The 17,698-nt window shown below is 38.2% G+C and overlaps 1 protein-coding gene across 1 annotated transcript; it reads right to left on the bottom strand.

Moving 5' to 3' along the window:
• Positions 1–7,381: 7,381 nt before the first annotated feature.
• Positions 7,382–10,138, bottom strand: LOC109020103 (putative receptor protein kinase ZmPK1). The gene has a single exon (XM_019002507.2). It carries the CDS (start codon positions 10,130–10,132, stop codon positions 7,691–7,693), a length of 2,442 nt encoding a protein of 813 aa, XP_018858052.2. The 5' UTR covers positions 10,133–10,138; the 3' UTR covers positions 7,382–7,690.
• Positions 10,139–17,698: the final 7,560 nt, after the last annotated feature.

Below are 17,698 nucleotides of genomic sequence, written 5' to 3'. Positions count from 1 at the left end.
ACTTGTATATATACCTGTATTGGAAATAAGAAAAGGGTTAGCTATTACATTCAAAAACATCTTCTCTGCTTCTCTATATGGTATCAGACTACCCTCTCTCCAACGAGTAAAATTCTAATCCTTTTATTTCATCTTCCGCACATGGCAAACTCTACTATTTCTCCCGTAGCCATCAACGCTAATCAGCAGATTACGACTAGACTCACCCCCACAAATTATCCCTCTTGGCATGCGCAATTTGAGTCCCTTCTTCTTGGCTATAATCTATATGGCTATGTTGATGGAACAATCCCATGCCCACCACAACCCTCATCCACGACCACTGATGCAACAATTACTGCCGCTTATACTCAGTGGTTTAGACAGGATAAACTAATCCTGAATGTAATTCTCACTTCGGTGACAGATGCTGTGATACCCTTCATAGCAGCCTCGAAAACATCCTCTCAAGCCTGGAGCAAACTGACCAAGCTATATGCCAGTCGATCCAGAACACGAGTCATGCAACTCAAGGAGGATCACACTCTCATTCAGCGTGGTTCCCGCACAGTTACAGAATTCCTACATTCTGTAAAAACTACTGCAGATGAATTGGATCTCATTGATGCTCCTCTCTCTGCCGATGATATCACATTATATGTTCTCAATGGTCTCGGTCATGAGTACAAAGAAATTGTTGCACCAATCCGTGCACGAGAATCATCGTTATACTTTGAAGAACTCCATGATCTTCTCATAGGACATGAGTCCTATCTCAAGCGGCTTGACAGCAACAATCCATCCATGGTGATTACTGCTAACAACACTCAACGTAAGGATTTCAGGTTCTCAAGAAAACAGCAGTCATCCTCCTCTTTAAACCAGAAAAATGATCCCAAGTCAAAGCCCCGCAACTCTAAACAACAGAGATACACACCAAAGTGCCAATACTGTGAACAACTTGGTCATGTTGCAAAACATTGCCCACAGTTGCAAGCTCATAAACCCTTGGCCAACTGCACAACTACAAATTCCAGTCCAGATCAGAGGTGGCTAATCAACTCCGCAGCTTCTCATAACATCACCTCTCAAGTTTCAAACTTGCAGTTGCACTCAGAGTACGATGGAACAGATGAGGTGCTTATCGAAGATGGTTCAGGTTTGAAAATCACTCATTCAGGTTCTCTTACTTTGCCTTTTCCCAAAAGAAATTTTCAGGTTCAAGACACACTTTGTGTTCCAAGTATTAACCAAAATCTAATCTCAGTACATCATTTTACAAAATACAATAACGTGTTTCTTGAGTTTCATCCTACTATTTTTTTTGTCAAGGACCAGAGGACGAAGGAGACTCTTCTTCAAGGCAAGTGTGAAAATGGCGTCTAGCCCCTGCCACAAACCAGTGATGTCAAACCAATTGCTATGGTCCATGAACGCACCTCAATAAATGGATGGCACCAATGTCTTGGCCATCCCTCCTCCAATGTAGTTTCAAGACTAATCCATTCCTTTTCACTTCCTGTTGATCGAATTTCTTCTACTTCTCATGCTTGTATTTCCTGTTCAATGAATAAATCTCATCGATTACCTTTTCATAAACACGGCCTCACAAGCTCATCTCCTTTTGATTTAATATACACGGATGTTTGGGGTCCATCCCCACAAACAAGCATACAAGGTCACAAATACTATGTGATCCTCATTGATCACTTCACCAAATATGCTTGGTTTTTCCCTCTAAAAAAACAAATCTGATGTTAAGCTCATTTTTCCGCAATTTCACAAAATGATTGAAACTCGTTTCAATGCAAAAATAAAGAGCTTATACTCTAATAATGGAGGAGAATTCATTGCCTTACAACCCTTTCTCACACTTCACGGCATCAGCCACTACACCACAGCGCCACTCACTCCACAACAAAATAGAGTTTCAGAGCGCCGGCATAGACACATTGTTGAAACAGGAAAAACACTCCTCACTCAAGCAGGTCTCTCTCCCCAATTCTGGTCCTATGCGTGCTACTGCAACATATCTAATAAACAGGCTGCCCTCACCTGTTCTTGACCACAAATCCCCTTTTCAAGCCTTGTTTAATGAAGCACCAAATTATCTTAAACTTAGATCCTTTGGTTGCTTATGTTTCCCTTGGCTTCAGCCTTACAACAACAACAAGCTTCAACCAAAGTCTGTTCCGTGTGTGTTTTTAGGCTACTCAACAACCCAAAGTGCCTACCTTTGCTATCACATACCTACTCAGCGCCTATATGTGTCTCGACATGTCACATTTGATGAGACCATATATCCTGAAACTCATATACAGCCAGCTCACAAGCCCATAACACCCGAGACACCTCCCTGCCCCTCTAGAACTCTCCTACTAATTCATCCTGCAGACAACCAGCCCTCACCTGCGCCAAGCATCACACAAGCACAAGAAGAGAGTCCTCCTTCTCCTCTAGATCAAGACAACACAGCAGTCTCCTCCACACCTCAGGTAAACACTCCACCTCTAGTTGTTTCTCAAAGGACTCATAGTATGACTACAAGGTCCATGAACAACATTTTCTGTCCAAAGCAGCTTCATACCACCACAAAACACCCTCTACCTGAATCAGCTGAACCCACCTGTGTTAGTCAAGCATTAAAGGACCCACTGTGGCGCACAGCCATGTCTGAGGAAATTACAGCCTTAGTTAATCATGGAACTTGGGAACTAGTCCCACCTGCTTTAGGACAAAATCTTGTTGGCTGCAAATTTGTTTTTAGAATCAAGAGAAATCCTGATGGAACCATAAATAGGCACAAAGCACGTCTAGTTGCTAAAGGGTTCCACCAAAGACCAGGAATTGATTACTCCCAGACGTTCAGTCCAGTTGTAAAACCAGCAACAATAAGGCTAATTCTCTCCCTTGCTGTCATGAATGGGTGGTCACTAAGGCAACTCGACATCAACAATGCTTTCCTTCACGGAAGCCTTGATGAAACTGTGTTTATGCATCAACCTCCAGGTTTTGAAGACAAATCCAAGCCACACTTTGTCTGCAAATTGAAGAAAAGCATTTATGGCTCGAAACAAGCCCCACGACAATGGTACAAGGCACTCCGCGATGCACTTCTCAGCCTTGGTTTTGTGCACTCAGCTACGGATACATCTCTCTTCATTTATTCATCCAACAATGTCCTACGCTACAAGTTCTCTGTCAAAGATATGGGAGATCTCCATTTTTTCCTGGGTATCGAAGTTGTTCCTACACCCAAAGGTGTCTTCATCTTGCAACACAAATACATCCAAGACTTGCTCAAAAAAACTTCAATGGATGGAGCAAAAGAAACTCAAACACCCATGTCAACAAGCAAGCATCTCACTTTGAATGATGGATCCGAACCTGCAGACAGCACTAAATATTGAAGAATCATTGGTGCCATGCAATATCTATGTCTCACAAGACCTGACATTGCCTTCGCAGTTAATAGGCTCTCACAATTCATGCACAAACCGACATCTTCTCATTGGACTGCAGTCAAAAGACTCTTAAGATATCTCAAAAACACAATGTTTCATGGCATACTCATCCAGAAGCACAGCCCCCTAAAATTAGTCACATATGTCAATGCTGACTGGGCTGCCAATACTGATACAAGAGTCTCCACAACAGCCTTCATCACATTCCTTGGCTCAAACCCAATTTCATGGTCTGCTCGCAAACAAAAAGCTGTCTCAAGGTCCTCCACAGAAATTGAATTTCGTGCCTTAGCCGCAACAACCTCTGAAACAGTTTGGCTTCATTCTCTCCTTCATGAACTTGGAATAAAACTCATGCAAACCCCACAAGTCTTCTGCGACAATATTGGAGCCACTCAGTTCAGTATAAATCCAGTTCAACATACACGCATGAAGCATATTGAAATTGATCTCTTATTTGTTCGTGATCTTGTGAAGAAGGGACGTATAACTGTCAATCATGTTCACACATTAGACCATCTGGCAGATCTGCTCACAAAGCCTCTGTCAAGACAAAAATTCCAAACTTTAAGGTCCAAGATTGGAGTTACTGATGGCACCTCCATCTTGCGGGGGCATATAAGGAAAGCTATTATTTCTCCAAAACTGACGCAATCCAGCACAGCAGATCAAGCTCCTCAATCTTGAAAATCTGATTCTGCATTTTTAAATTCTTGTGTGTAATCTGTATAGCTCATAGATGTTAATGTATATCTATTAGGCAGTTATAGGACAGCCTTATTTTCAGGCTTAACTCATGTCTTTCAACTTGTATATATACCTGCATTGGAAATAAGAAAAGGGTGAGCTATTACATTCAAAAACATCTTCTCTGCTTCTCTATACTCTCAACGCTACCCAGGCCGAGCTTTTCTTGATTTGCAACAGTTACCAACAGAGCTACAAATTGACTTGTAGTATTTTCTTTTTATGGGCAAGGTAATAAATTATTATAATAAAATTATGAGTGGTAGTATGGTTTTAAGACATTACCTTCGGTTGTTGCCTACTGATAAGAAACACGTAATTTATGCTGGTGAATGAAAGAAAATATTTTTATCACAGTTTTTATCTTTTTCTTTTCTCTTCGAGTTTAGCCAGATGCTAAAAATATATCCAACGTACTCAAACTGGTCAAGGATATCATGGCAAGGCAATTAGCGTTCATTAGGATGTATTGGGATCTTTTGTTCAATTTCTATCTCCAATGAAGTAAAATTTCTGTATGCTGCTGCTGCAAGCCTAAGGACTCCTATATGTTCTGTAATTAGTTTCTGTTTGATGCAGCGCATTCAGATTGAAGGAATAAAAAAGGTTCCAAGGTTTCAGAAAAACTATGTTCCTGTGAAGCATAGAGAAGATGCGGAAGTGAATTTGGATGATGTTTGTGCAGTTTTTGATGATATTGAGGTTGTCCATTCTTTCCTTTTAAAGAAGAAATTTTCTAGTGCATGTTAAGGGAGTTCTCTGTTTTCATTGTTTCACTATTAAAACTGGTATAGTAGGTTACTTAACTTTAGTGCATTAAACTTTAAATTTGGGCCTTTAGAGACCATTATGCACTTTCTCTTTCTACAATCATTTGTATATGACAGGAAAACTATGTTGCTGAGCAGTCAGAAAACTATGGGGGTCCTTTGATAATGAATGCATTCGAGATGATTACACTATCGCAGGGCTTGAATTTATCTGCATTGTTTGACAGGAGGCAGGTAGGGTTATCATTCCAGGTTCTACGCAACCATATGTTTAAAATACAAGTCTTTGACTAGTTTTCTAATTCTACTATTCCACAATCCATAGATTCTTTGATGCCAGTGTGTTGAAATCTTAAGAGCAAGTGTAACTGATTTCTCATCTGACCATATACTTTTGCCAAGAAGTGCAAACTGCTTCCTCTGTATTTTACTGAGCTAATTGTAGCTAATTTACTCATAGCCCTTTTATACTCTTGGACTCTAGTCGAAACTTTGTCGTCTGATGTGCTTATTGTCCAGAATTTGCAATTATGATACGAGGGATGGTTTAATTTTAGAATACTATGAGTCTATGAAGTAGAACGATAATGGTTTTCTGTTTTTTGTTTGTTTGTTATATAATAATTTGGTTTCAATGGGTTGTAAACTGATCAGGGTAAGATATATTATCTTAGGGATTTCTTTTAAATAAAAAAAAAGGACTATATTTATATAGGCATTCTTTTCTAAAAGGCACCTTCATTGCATCTACCTCTATGCTACCATTTCTATCAGGTCATCCTAAGCAGCATTTTCTCAAAATACTTTCTTCTTGCTTTTCATAAAACTTTTCACAAGTAATTGTCACGTTCCTTTGACTCTGGTTATTGTATGATCATATATGTCTCACGCTTTAAACTCTTCTAATAAACGCCACTTGAAAATGCACATGTTCAAACTGCATTGCAATCAGTATATACTGCTTACTGGAATATTTTGTTGATTTTTTCTGTCTTAAATCTGCATTACCCTTTTCTCGTTTTTGGTAGCAATGCCTTGACTTTGTGTATAGGTTTTTGAAGTTGCACCATCCCTTTTCATGGTCAATGTTCGAAAGGTTGCTGGGGATACTCTTGAATATCACAAGGTTCCTTCTATATAAATTTACATGTGCTTCAGGTATTATAGTTTGGTCATCATGTGTAAATAGCTTGATATGCTAGGGGGTAGAATGAATATGTTTGGATTAAAAACACCTGGTACCAGACTTAGCATTAGGGTGTGGAATGAATATATGAATATGTTGGAAAGACACATATATAGGCAGACTTAGCATTAATCCTTATCAAGTCACATCTTTCCATAAAAGCTCCATACTCCAGTCTTTTCCATTTTATATCATGACTAATTATCCACATCGTTCCCATCCATAATTTGTTTACTCCATAATCTAGTGTTTTTGTATGATATTAGAATTACTAGCCCCATATGTGATTCCAATCTCATCTTTGTAATTGAAAGGGATATATTCACAATATGCATCTTTACAATCGATTGGACAACACCAAAGGTCAATCATGTTGAAACTTAATTTGGTTGTACTGATTAGAAGCAATCATATCTGTGCATTACTTTATGGTTCAAAAGTGGGTGGTTTGTTGGTTGGGCGATAGCCTATTTGGATTGCAATGGCGTGGATGGAATGTAGTGGCTTCACTTGTGTTGATGTTTGATCACGGAATGGACCTGGGATGAAGATGAATTGTTTTAAAGTGTTGGGATTAAGTGATAGAGTTGTAGTGAGTTTGTAAAGTATGATGATGATGTTGGTTTAATAGACAAATTTGTATATATTAAATGTATTGGGTATATATGCCTCAAGCTTGAAGGACCACTGTATGGTTGTATAGTGGCTGGACATATTTTGTACATTGAATGTATTGTGTGAACTCTTGCTTGTTCCTTTTGTGTTTGTGTGGATAAATAGAGGAATATATTGTGATTTTTTAGCTTATGTTAGACAATTTTTTATGATCATTTTCGGCTCATTCTCTTACTATTTTGCTTTTACAATTTTTATTTCTCTTTCTGAATTCTTTTAGCATTTGGTGCAAAAACAACTCGTGGCAAATACATTTTTTTTTTTTGCCAGAAGAAGCTTTTTTCCACCAAATGTTCTAGTGGATAATACTAATAATACCCACCAATGCCTCTCGCGGTAATATGCCCAGATTTTATGGCAAGTTTATTTTATATTAAGGAAAAAAGTGTTCTTCGGATTTGCAGAGGTATCCCTTGCTTGTGATCCTTGGAAGTTAATGCACGTCTGGTTAAGCATGAGCAAAGTCCTAATGGTCCAAGCTGCCATTTTACTAAGCTTATTGAACTCACTACAATCTAGAGGCGGCCAAATCAATTAACAGTATGTAAAGACATAAAAAATGAAAAGAAAGATACAAAAGCCTAATTCACTTCATAATGCAAAGTTAGACACTTGCCAAATACATGACAATTTCACATAACCTAAAAATCACTCAACACAAAAACAAGGAGAGAATAAAAGAAATTAACACACATCATGCACAACCATTAGGATCAATAGACTCAGTTTGACCCTTTGTTGGATGATGTACTCACAACCACGCTTACAAGTACACAACTTCATTACTACAAGAAAAACGCTTATTCATGATCAATTATTTATGATGAAAATAACTATTTGTTACGGTTGAAAATGGGTACCATTCCCAATTAGAGATTAATACCGTGATCATCACTGTGACTATCATCTTCTTGGCGTAAAAGCATCTCAGCTACTTGGCCCATGCTGGGTCTTGCATCTTTCTCTTCCTCTACACATTGCAAAGCAACTGTTATCAGAGTTTCCATCTTACCCTTTTCGTAACTGCTTTCCAGTATTGGGTCAACGATTTCCTCAAGCCAGGAAGTCATTGCAGCCGCTTCATTCCTTTTTTCCCTCACCCAAGCAACCAACCTTTTGGGTTCTGTCTCCCCTCCACTATCTATAGCATGGACACCCTTTGTTGGTCCCTTTCCCGTCACCATCTCCAATACAACAATTCCGTAGCTATAAACATCCACTTTGGAGGTGATAGGAAGATTGAAAACCCACTCTGGAGCCATGTACCCTCGGGTTCCTCTTATTCTTGAGAAGCTTGCCTTCTCGAGGTTTCTATTTTGTAACTTAGACAACCCAAAATCTGCCACCTTTGGTTGATAGTTAGAGTCTAGGAGTATGTTATGTGGCTTTACATCACAGTGTAAAACCCACTCCAAGCACTCTTCATGCAGATAAGCTAGGCCTTTTGCTGTGCCTAAGGCAATGTCAAACCTTTTCTTCCAATCAAGTGCATGGGATGAGAGGTTTTGGGCTAAAGTACCATTTTCCATGTACTCGTACACCAAAAGTCTATGCTTTCCCTCTGTGCAGTACCCCCACATCTCAATTAAGTTGATGTGGTTAATCCTCCCGATGATGCTTACTTCAGCTAGAAATTCACCTTCTCCTTGGTTAGATTCATTGATACACTTGATTGCTGCAACTCGATTGTCAGGCAATACCCCTTTGTACACAATTCCTCCTGCACCTCTTCCAATCTCCTCGTTAAAATCTTTTGTCGCCTTCTTGAGCTCAGCATAGGTAAATCTTCTGAACCCAGTGACAGCAACAAGATAGCCCTGTTTGTCTACACTAGAAGCTTGCTGGGTTCTACTCAAGAGACACCAAATCAAAAAGATACAGATGATTTCAAGTCCTCCAACTCCACACGCAAACCAAAGCATGAATTTTACTATCCCATTTTCCGGCTGGCTTCTCTTATTCCGCGTTCTGTTACTTGAGCAAACGAGTGTGAAATCTTGTACAGAATTTGCGTAGGAGAAGAGATTGCTTTCAGGCAGTCTTAAATAGAGGCCACCTTGGAAATCCGGGGAACGATATCCATTACGCAACCGCATCTTGGCGTAGCAACTTGAATAACGATCTTCTCGGAAGAAGGTGTGATGGAACGCTTTGCAGTCACACCGTTGCAAACATAAATTTTTACATTCATCAAATGTGGAATTGGACCACTTCTCATAATCATAGCCAATGAATTGAACACGGGGTAACATCAGGAAGCCAGACTCATTTCCATTGCAAGAAAGATGAAACTCGGGTTCGCACCCGTCAGACCAGTCTGTTAGATTTTTCATCTTATATCCTGGGAGGCATGAACATTTCCTATCAGAACCAACAATATAGCTGCAAAAGCTGTTTGCCCCGCAAATACCATAAATCTTGCAAGGGCTCTGTATGGCTTGCCAAGACACAAGCCACGTCTGCCCCTCTTCGTCCCAACTGTACAATCGAACATCACCATCATAATCAATTCTTAGTCTTCTGTGAAGCTTCGGCCCATAGTCGGCTGCCATGAAAGTAAAATCATCAGAAGAACTGAAGTTCCCGAACGTATCAAGCACTGCAATCCGACTGTTGTTGTCCGTGTACCTTACGATCCACGGGTCTGGCCAGTATAGGCTGGAATCCTCAAGACTGTCATACAGAAGGCGGAGGAGGTTGTTGTTATCGAAAAAGAGCTTGTAAAAACCAGAGGAGTAGTTGGTCTGGCTTCTGGAGGAGACGAGCCTTGTGTTTCTAGTGAGTAGTTGCTGGGGAAGAAGGGTGTCTGTTGGGAAATCAAAGCTTTCCCACAAAGTAAGACCTTCCATGTTCTGTAGGACAAGGTTACCGGTGTTGTAGAGATATAAGTGTACAGAGGAGAGTGACTGAGTGTTTGTTGCCCAAACTGTGAACTTTCCAGCGTCGGATAAGATAAGATTACCAGTTTTGAGGAGAGAGAGCTTGGAGCTCCTTCCATTAACGGGGTGATCACGGTTTGCCATCCAGATTACGGTCTGAATCTTGCCGTGGGATGGCTTATTGAACCATATGGCATAGCAATAGGCATTATCACCTACGGAATAAAAGCCAGCAGAGAAAACTCCATCAGGTGATATCAGAATGTCTTCCGATTTCTCAATTGAGAGGGATGTGCCTTCATGAATGGTATCCAGGCTTAAAGATGAAAGTGGGAAAGAAAATGACAAAGATAATAGAAGGAACAAAACTGGCAAATCCATGGTATTGGAGGGAATGAAATGTTGTGTGGAATGAATAGGATGTGGTTGCATGTGGATATATATAAAACTGAGGGAAAGAATTAATATTGAATTTTAGTGGGCTAGCTTGGAGAAAAATGAAGAGAAACGAAAAGCAGGTCAGTGGCTGTTTTGAATTGGAGAAATTTGGTCAAAAAGATGAATATATGTTTGGGCAAACCGCACAATTAAGTGCCAAAGATTTTGGAAGCAAATTTTATATTATCATCATTTCGGGATGGTCATGACGAAGTCTAAGCTGGAGAGATTTAGGACCAGTTTATTTTTATAATTATTCTCAATTCATTTCATCTTATTTAATTATTATAATTTTTTTAAATTTTTACATAAAATAAAATAAATAATTTAATTTTTTTTAATTTTAAAATAAAAATAACATTAAAAAAATATTTTAATAATATTTTATTTAATTTTTTAATTTAATTTTTAATTCATCTCATTTTATATCATCTTGTAAAATTAAAAGTAGCCGAAGTCAACGAGACTTAATAATTAAAAGTGCATTGCTATTCATAAGCCCATACACCACATACTAAAAATTTTTTATTTTTTTTAAATTTTTTTAAAGTTTTTTTTGATTTTATTATTCTTAAAATAATTGAATTATTCTACTCATAATCCATATACCACACATTTGATAAGAAAATAAAATTAAAAAAATCATAAAAAAGATGGTGTGTGGTGTATGAGGTTTAGGAATAGAATTTTTCTAATTAAAATTATAAGGAAAGTGAACTGGAAATAATTCCCTTCTACTTTTTTGCTTTTCCTTCTCATGTTCAGCAATTTTTTTCAGTACCCTCATCCTGCATGCAAGCAACTCATGCTGCTTTGATTGGTGTTGGCCACGCACTGCAAAAAAATTATTTATTTATAGTTAATTATTTTTTATAAAATTAACTATTTTTTATTAAAATAAACCTAAAAAAATAAGTACTTTTTAGTCATAGTCATTCTTTTTATAAATAATTTGTTATAAATATTCGTTTTCTTGTAATAGTGACCGTACGATTAATAATGCTAGCCTTACGATTACACGGAGGATTCTCTACTTCTTCTTTACAGATATCCTCCAGATGCCTCTGATTATAAGCTGCTTTATCGATACTCGGCCAGGAAAAGAACGGAATACGCGACTACATAAATACGTTAAAAGCAAGAGCTGAACTATTTCTAGTATTATATATAGAGAAAAGATACTTACAATCGTGAATTACGTAAACGTCTCGTAATCGTTTTAAAAAAAATAATGAAATATGAAACTTACATGAAAAAAATTAATTTTTTAATAATAAATTTCATTTCTTTTCAAAACGATTACATAATAATTATACTTTTTATAATTATATATAGAATTACTCATTTATATCAAAGTGGGTTTCGAATGGGTCCAATACTGCTTTTTTTTGGGTGGAGACGACCTCTTTTAATTGTACGGAAAGAACAGCCAAAATCACGTGGCAGAGATTTTGTAAGATTTACTGAAATGAAATGCATTGTGAAGTTGTATTCATCATGTCTTTTGATTTGGATCACTAACATATGTCATTGAATGCCATTAATTGATTTGGTAATCTCATCTTTGCCACCTGCTCCATCAGGTTCATGATTAGATATTGTTTACTATAAGAAAATTAATTATTCATAACGAATTATTTATAATGAAAATGACTATTTGAGATAATAATAAATTAAATTTAGTATAAAACAATCATTTTTATAGTAAATAACTAATCACAGATAAAAAAAAAATTTGTGTATTATCTTGAATTGTTATCTTCATTTTCTTAAAATATGAATGGTCAGAAAACCAAAATTCGAAAATACATTATCAGAGATGTCGTAGTCTAGTAAATGTTATGGATCCAAATACCAGAAAAAGAAAAAGAACCTTCAATTCTTCCTACCCTAAGTTCTACATTTCCAATTCAGGTTTTAATCTTTTCATTTTTTGAGGAGACCCCAAAACTTTATAATTAACCTTTTATCTGCTAAGATCCTCCCAAATCGACCTAATGACTATTTATGTGAATATAAATTATTGTTAATTCGATAAAGAGACAAGTATTAGTATTATTGCCTCCAAATGATTGTAGATTAAAGTAAAGACAAATAATGCATTTCCAATTGATCATCGAATGTTTATAACATATGTTGGCAATTAGTTTATCAAAAGCTGACAAGGATTTATACTAAGGGCTTGACCGGCACATCTATACTCTATAAGTAGTGAGTAGAACTTCTGCTGCATGCACAAAACTCTTCCTCTCTTCTTTCTACACTCACACACCAAGATGCTGCTTTCACTTGTTTCAGAATTGTTCATCCTTTGCTTGTTTCTCTCGCACGGACATGCCCAACCTGGTAGCTGTCCCCCAGCACCAAGATGTCCTCTAATATCTCCCCCACCTCCTCCGAATCCTTTAGTTACTTGTATCTCGACCTCCTTTGTACCCTTTGTAATGCCCCAATCCCAGATCGATCGGAGAGTTACTCCTTATCACTCAAAAATCATTTTTCAACCATATAGTTATAGACTTCAAAGTTTTCAAGGACACGTACAACTCACTGCTTAAGATCAACTACTCCAGTAAGATTAATCTAAATACCACAAAAATCTCAAATTTAACCTCAACCTTCCAAGATACCATATCAACAAAGCAAAATAGAACTATGGAATAAAATCTCCAATAACCAAAATACTATCTTTGTACTTATAAATCCACTATGCTCACGTAGCCTTATACATTATTTCTAATCTTGATCCATAACTGTACCATCAAAATTATCTTAAAAATGTTATGGAGATAAGAGGTGAGTTATCAATAACTCAGTAAGCAGAGAACATATACTAGTATATAAACATGAACTTTTCAAAAAGTTTGGTATGCAGAAACAAAATATTTCATTTTCATATGTAGATCTCAAAAACGTGTTATCAGAAAATCAGAGTGACTTTTCAATCTTTTCATACTAAAAATAAAACCAATTGAAAAGGCAGTGGTTCTACCAATCACTACACCTAGAGGGGGAGTGAATAGGTGTATTCCAATTTTGAAGGTCTTTTCAAAAATAGAAACAAATAAACAGTTAATCAATGAACAAGAATAATTAACACAATGATTTTGGTCACGAAGTGGAAACTCATTTGAAGAACATCTTCAAATTCTAAAACCACTCCGGGTGTAAGGCACCACCTAAAATCCACTATAGAAAAAGTTCATTACAACCAATATAGAAACACTCACAAAACCTTTGTAGTTTCTAAACTTGGCTTGCACCATCACGAGTGACCCACTCGATCTCTACACGCATGTAGTGTCGGAACTCCGACCTTCTATAGCCTTCCACGAGAACCTCTTGATTTCTGCATCAACAGCAGCTCCGGAAACCTTCCAGCCAACAAAACGTCCACTTCAATGGACTTTGAATGAGATTTGATCTTGAGAGTGGTGTGGTGGATTTGTGTTTGTCCAAAAGAGATTCACAAGGTGAGGAATAGGTTTCTCTCTTTGGCTCTTGAAACACTAAGGGCCCGTTTGTTTTCAGAGATGAGATGAGATGAGATGAGATAAGTTGAGATTAAAGTTAAAAAGTTGAATAAAATATTGTTAAAATATATTTTTTAATATTATTGTTGTTTTGGGATTTGAAAAAGTTGAATTGTTTATTTTATTTTGTGTGGGGATTTGGGAAAGTTATAATGATGAGGTGAGATGAGATGTTTTTGGAAAACAAACAAGGCCTTAGGGTTTTTCACTATTTTTCCACACCACAGAACAGAAATGATCTGTTCTATTTATAGTCCCAGCAAGTCATGGCGCTCAAAATATGAATTTTAGGTTGTCTTTGAACATTGGCTCGAGCGAGGTGTCGAGCGAAGGTCGAGCGCACGTTATCTTCTGAGACCGCTCGAGCGAGGTGTCGAGCGAAGGTCGAGCGAGCGTCTTTGGATAAGTTCTGCTCGCGCGCAACATCGAGCGAACCACTCTGGATGGGTTTCGCTCGAGCGCACATCGGATGGGTTCTGCTCGAGCGCCACATCAAGCTCACCTCGAGCGAACCACTCTGGATGGGTTCTGCTCGAGCGCCACATCAAGCTCACCTCGAGCGAACCACTCTGTCTGGGTTCCGCTCGAGCGCTGCGTCGAGCGCACATCGAGCGAACCACTCTGGAAGGTTCCGCTCGAGCGCCAGGTCGAGCGCCCATCGAGCAAACCTCTCTGGAAGGTTCCGCTCGAGCGCCAGTAGAGCCATGTTGAGCACACTTCAATCTTTTTCATGTACCAATGCATCAACACTTGTTACAACTCAACTTTACATAGGTTTTCACAAGAATATGCCAATTAACACATTTTTCCCTCAACAATCTCCCCCTTTGGCATTTCTGTGACAAAACCTCTAACTTATACATAGGACCTAATCCTAACACACCCAAATCAAGATTCTCATTATTCAGGCAAAAAGTCTTGAGCACATTGAGATACTTAGCAAACGGTTAAACGTACCAATAACAATATGCAAGAAATAATCTCATAAGCATAAACACCTGTAGCACAGTTCTCAGAAAAAACTTTTCATTAAGAATTAAAACATACATTGTTTTCAATTTAGACAAATAATGGTAGCATGAGCAGCATGTGATACAAATACAAATACATATATGGATATGTGGGGTTCGCCACTCGCGGGGCATGTAGCAAGTCCTCAACCATGCCCGGAGTCACCCGGAAAACAATGTTCCGGAGACTGACTTCAAAAGAGCCATCATCAGATATGGCATCAATATTGGAGTAAAACTCCTTAACCAAATCCACAGAATGAGTGGGATGACCAGTGGTCAAGGCCAGCCACTGGCGAGACTCAAAAATGCGGGGAATGACAGTCTCAGAAAGCTCACCAAGGAGAACTTCACGCTCGACAATGAGAGAACGGGTGGAAAAATTTTGAGCGTAAAGTTCTCTTGCACGAGAATTGCGAAAATGTGCTTGAGCGGGGGCTGGAGGATTTTGGCGTGAACGAACTCTTCGAGACATGACTGAAGCTGGACAAAATCAATGACTGTTAGACAAGGCTAAAGGTAATGTGAAATGCCCAATGTTTGATGAATGCACATGCCTAATTGTGAACCAAGCCAAACTTATGTTTAAAAAAAAATTTCAAAAACAAGTCATGAATGTTGCTAAAACTATGTCAAAATGCACAATGCACACTGCACATGCCCACTAACACAATATAACAACCCATTTTGCATTTTTGAGCACTTCAAACTCAACGAAGCCAATATTGGGTTTTAAACCCAATGGAGGTCCCAAACCTCAATGCCAAACACTATCCCACTACTAAGATAGACAAAAGTGACCATGGGGACAATGCAATATCAATGCAATATGAAAATAGGAAATCAAACTTCATTGATGCATTTCACCGAGCACTTGGAGTGCATCCAAGTACAAACCAAATGAAAAACCCCTTGGGGGTTCTAAGAACCTCCTAAATACAAAGACAATAGGAATGGACAACCAAGAGGTCCATCCAAACAGCAAACAAACCAACAAAAAAGGTTCCATTTCCGAAATCCCCAAATCAAGCCCTAATTTCCGAAATGTATGAGTATGGAAATGTATGATGCAAAATGGAAAAAAAATTACCAAAAATGATGGAGAAGAGGGAGAAATAAGAGACTTACCGTGATTGAAGCAAGATTCTTGGGAGAAAATGAAAGAAACCACACGGAGAGAACGATAGAGGTTATTGCACGGGGTGGGGAGAGGAAATGGTGCAGAGGGGAAATAAGGGGCTGGGGAAAAAGAAAGGGGCGCGGGGCTTTTTAAAGCACGTTCGCTCGAGCGGCTTTTAAGTTCGCTCAAGCGGCTGCCCACAAAATTTTACTTTTCTGCCTAAAAAAAATTCAGTGTGATCCAACTATTAATGAGGTCAATTTTTAAATCATTCACACATATCAAATATAGAAAGGCATCATGTCCTTATAAAACACGCAGGTAATAAAAACAAAGTATCACAAGTAATAAAGACAGCCGTGTTAACAAATTCCTTGCTTAATCAAGAAATTTCAACCAAAAGGTGTGAGTGGGGTTGGGCTGTACAAGAAACCATAAGTGTTTGAGAAACTCTTCCATGATGCAGAAAGTCAAACCCAATGCTGCTAGAACCTAGATGCTTCTGTTTGATTATCTGTATCAATGTTAAGATACTTGTTTACCCTTTTTTTTTTTTTTAATTTGCAACAACATCCCTTTTTCTTTTCAATGACATAGAATTTCATCTCCTTTTCTTTTTCTTTGTACAAGGGAACAATAATGAGGTTGTCTAGCCCGTGGTCACTTCTGTGTGTAGGTAGAGTTTCCTAACACTTTTGATTGCCTCCCTAAAAACTCACGGTGGTGAAACGTCGATTGACTAAGCGTGGAGTGAAGTGTGTGAAGCTAGTCACAGATTACAACTGATACTCATGTTTCAAACCTTTGTAAGCCATAGATATATGATACAATTTTCAAAAGACACATGCACCTAGATTTTTAGAATTAACAACACCAATAACTAAATATCACAACCATGGAGTGCATGTAAAGGCAGTAATACCAAAAATGGAATAAGAAGATGAATAATCACAAAATAACAAAAACAAAAGAAAAAAAATGCATGTAAAGCATGCAATGCATGTTATGCATGTTTCAACCCTCAGGTCAATGCACAAATACCAATAGCCTTTCTAAGTAATTCAAACCGAAGCTCATCCAAAGGTTTAGTGAAAAGGTCGGCTAGTTGGTGTTCGGTGGGAATGTACTCAAGAGTCACAACACGTGTTTCTACCAGCTCTCGAATAAGATGATGTCTAATGTCAATGTGCTTGGTCCTAAAGTGTTGGACAGGATTTTTTGAAATGTTTATGGCACTAGTATTGTCACAATAAATGCTCATCATACCTTGAGTAATGCCATAGTCACACAACATTTGCTTCATCCACAACAATTACGTGCAACAGCTGCCTGCAGCAATATATTCAGCCTCAGCCGTGGACAGCGATATGGAGTTTTGCTTCTTGCTCATCCAGGCAACAAGGTTTGTGCCGACATAGAAACACCCACCAGAAGTACTTTTCCTATCATCTGCATTACCTGCCCAATCAGCATCGAAATAGCCTGCAAGCTCAGTATTAGAGTCTCTAGAATACCAGATCCCATAATTGACTGTCTCATTTACATAGCGAAGTATGCATTTGACAGCTACTAAATGTGATTCCTTAGGATTGGCTTGAAATCTAGCGCAGACCCCAACACTAAAAGCAATGTCTGGTCTACTTGCAGTGAGATACAGTAGACTCCCAATTATGCTCCTATACAAGGATTGCTCAACATTCTTGCCTGACCCATCAGTACTAAGCTTAACACTTGTGCTCATGGGGGTTCTGGCATGGCTTTTCCCATCTAATCCAAATTTTTTGATTAATTCCTTTGCATATTTGGATTGAGATATGAACAACCCATTATCTAACTGTTTCACTTGGAGCCCTAAGAAAAAGGTTAGTTCACCCACCATGCTCATTTCAAATTCATT

The sequence above is a fragment of the Juglans regia genome, chromosome 6, assembly GCF_001411555.2.
Source record: "Juglans regia cultivar Chandler chromosome 6, Walnut 2.0, whole genome shotgun sequence".
NCBI classification, from domain to species: Eukaryota; Viridiplantae; Streptophyta; class Magnoliopsida; order Fagales; family Juglandaceae; genus Juglans; species Juglans regia.
The sequence above is the reverse complement of the archived record's forward strand: the minus strand, read 5'-3'. Positions and strand labels throughout refer to the sequence as shown.

Coding starts and splice junctions, on each gene's coding strand:
- LOC109020103 (XM_019002507.2), bottom strand. CDS start 10,132: ATGCAACCACATCCTATTCATTCCACACAACATTTCATTCCCTCCAAT.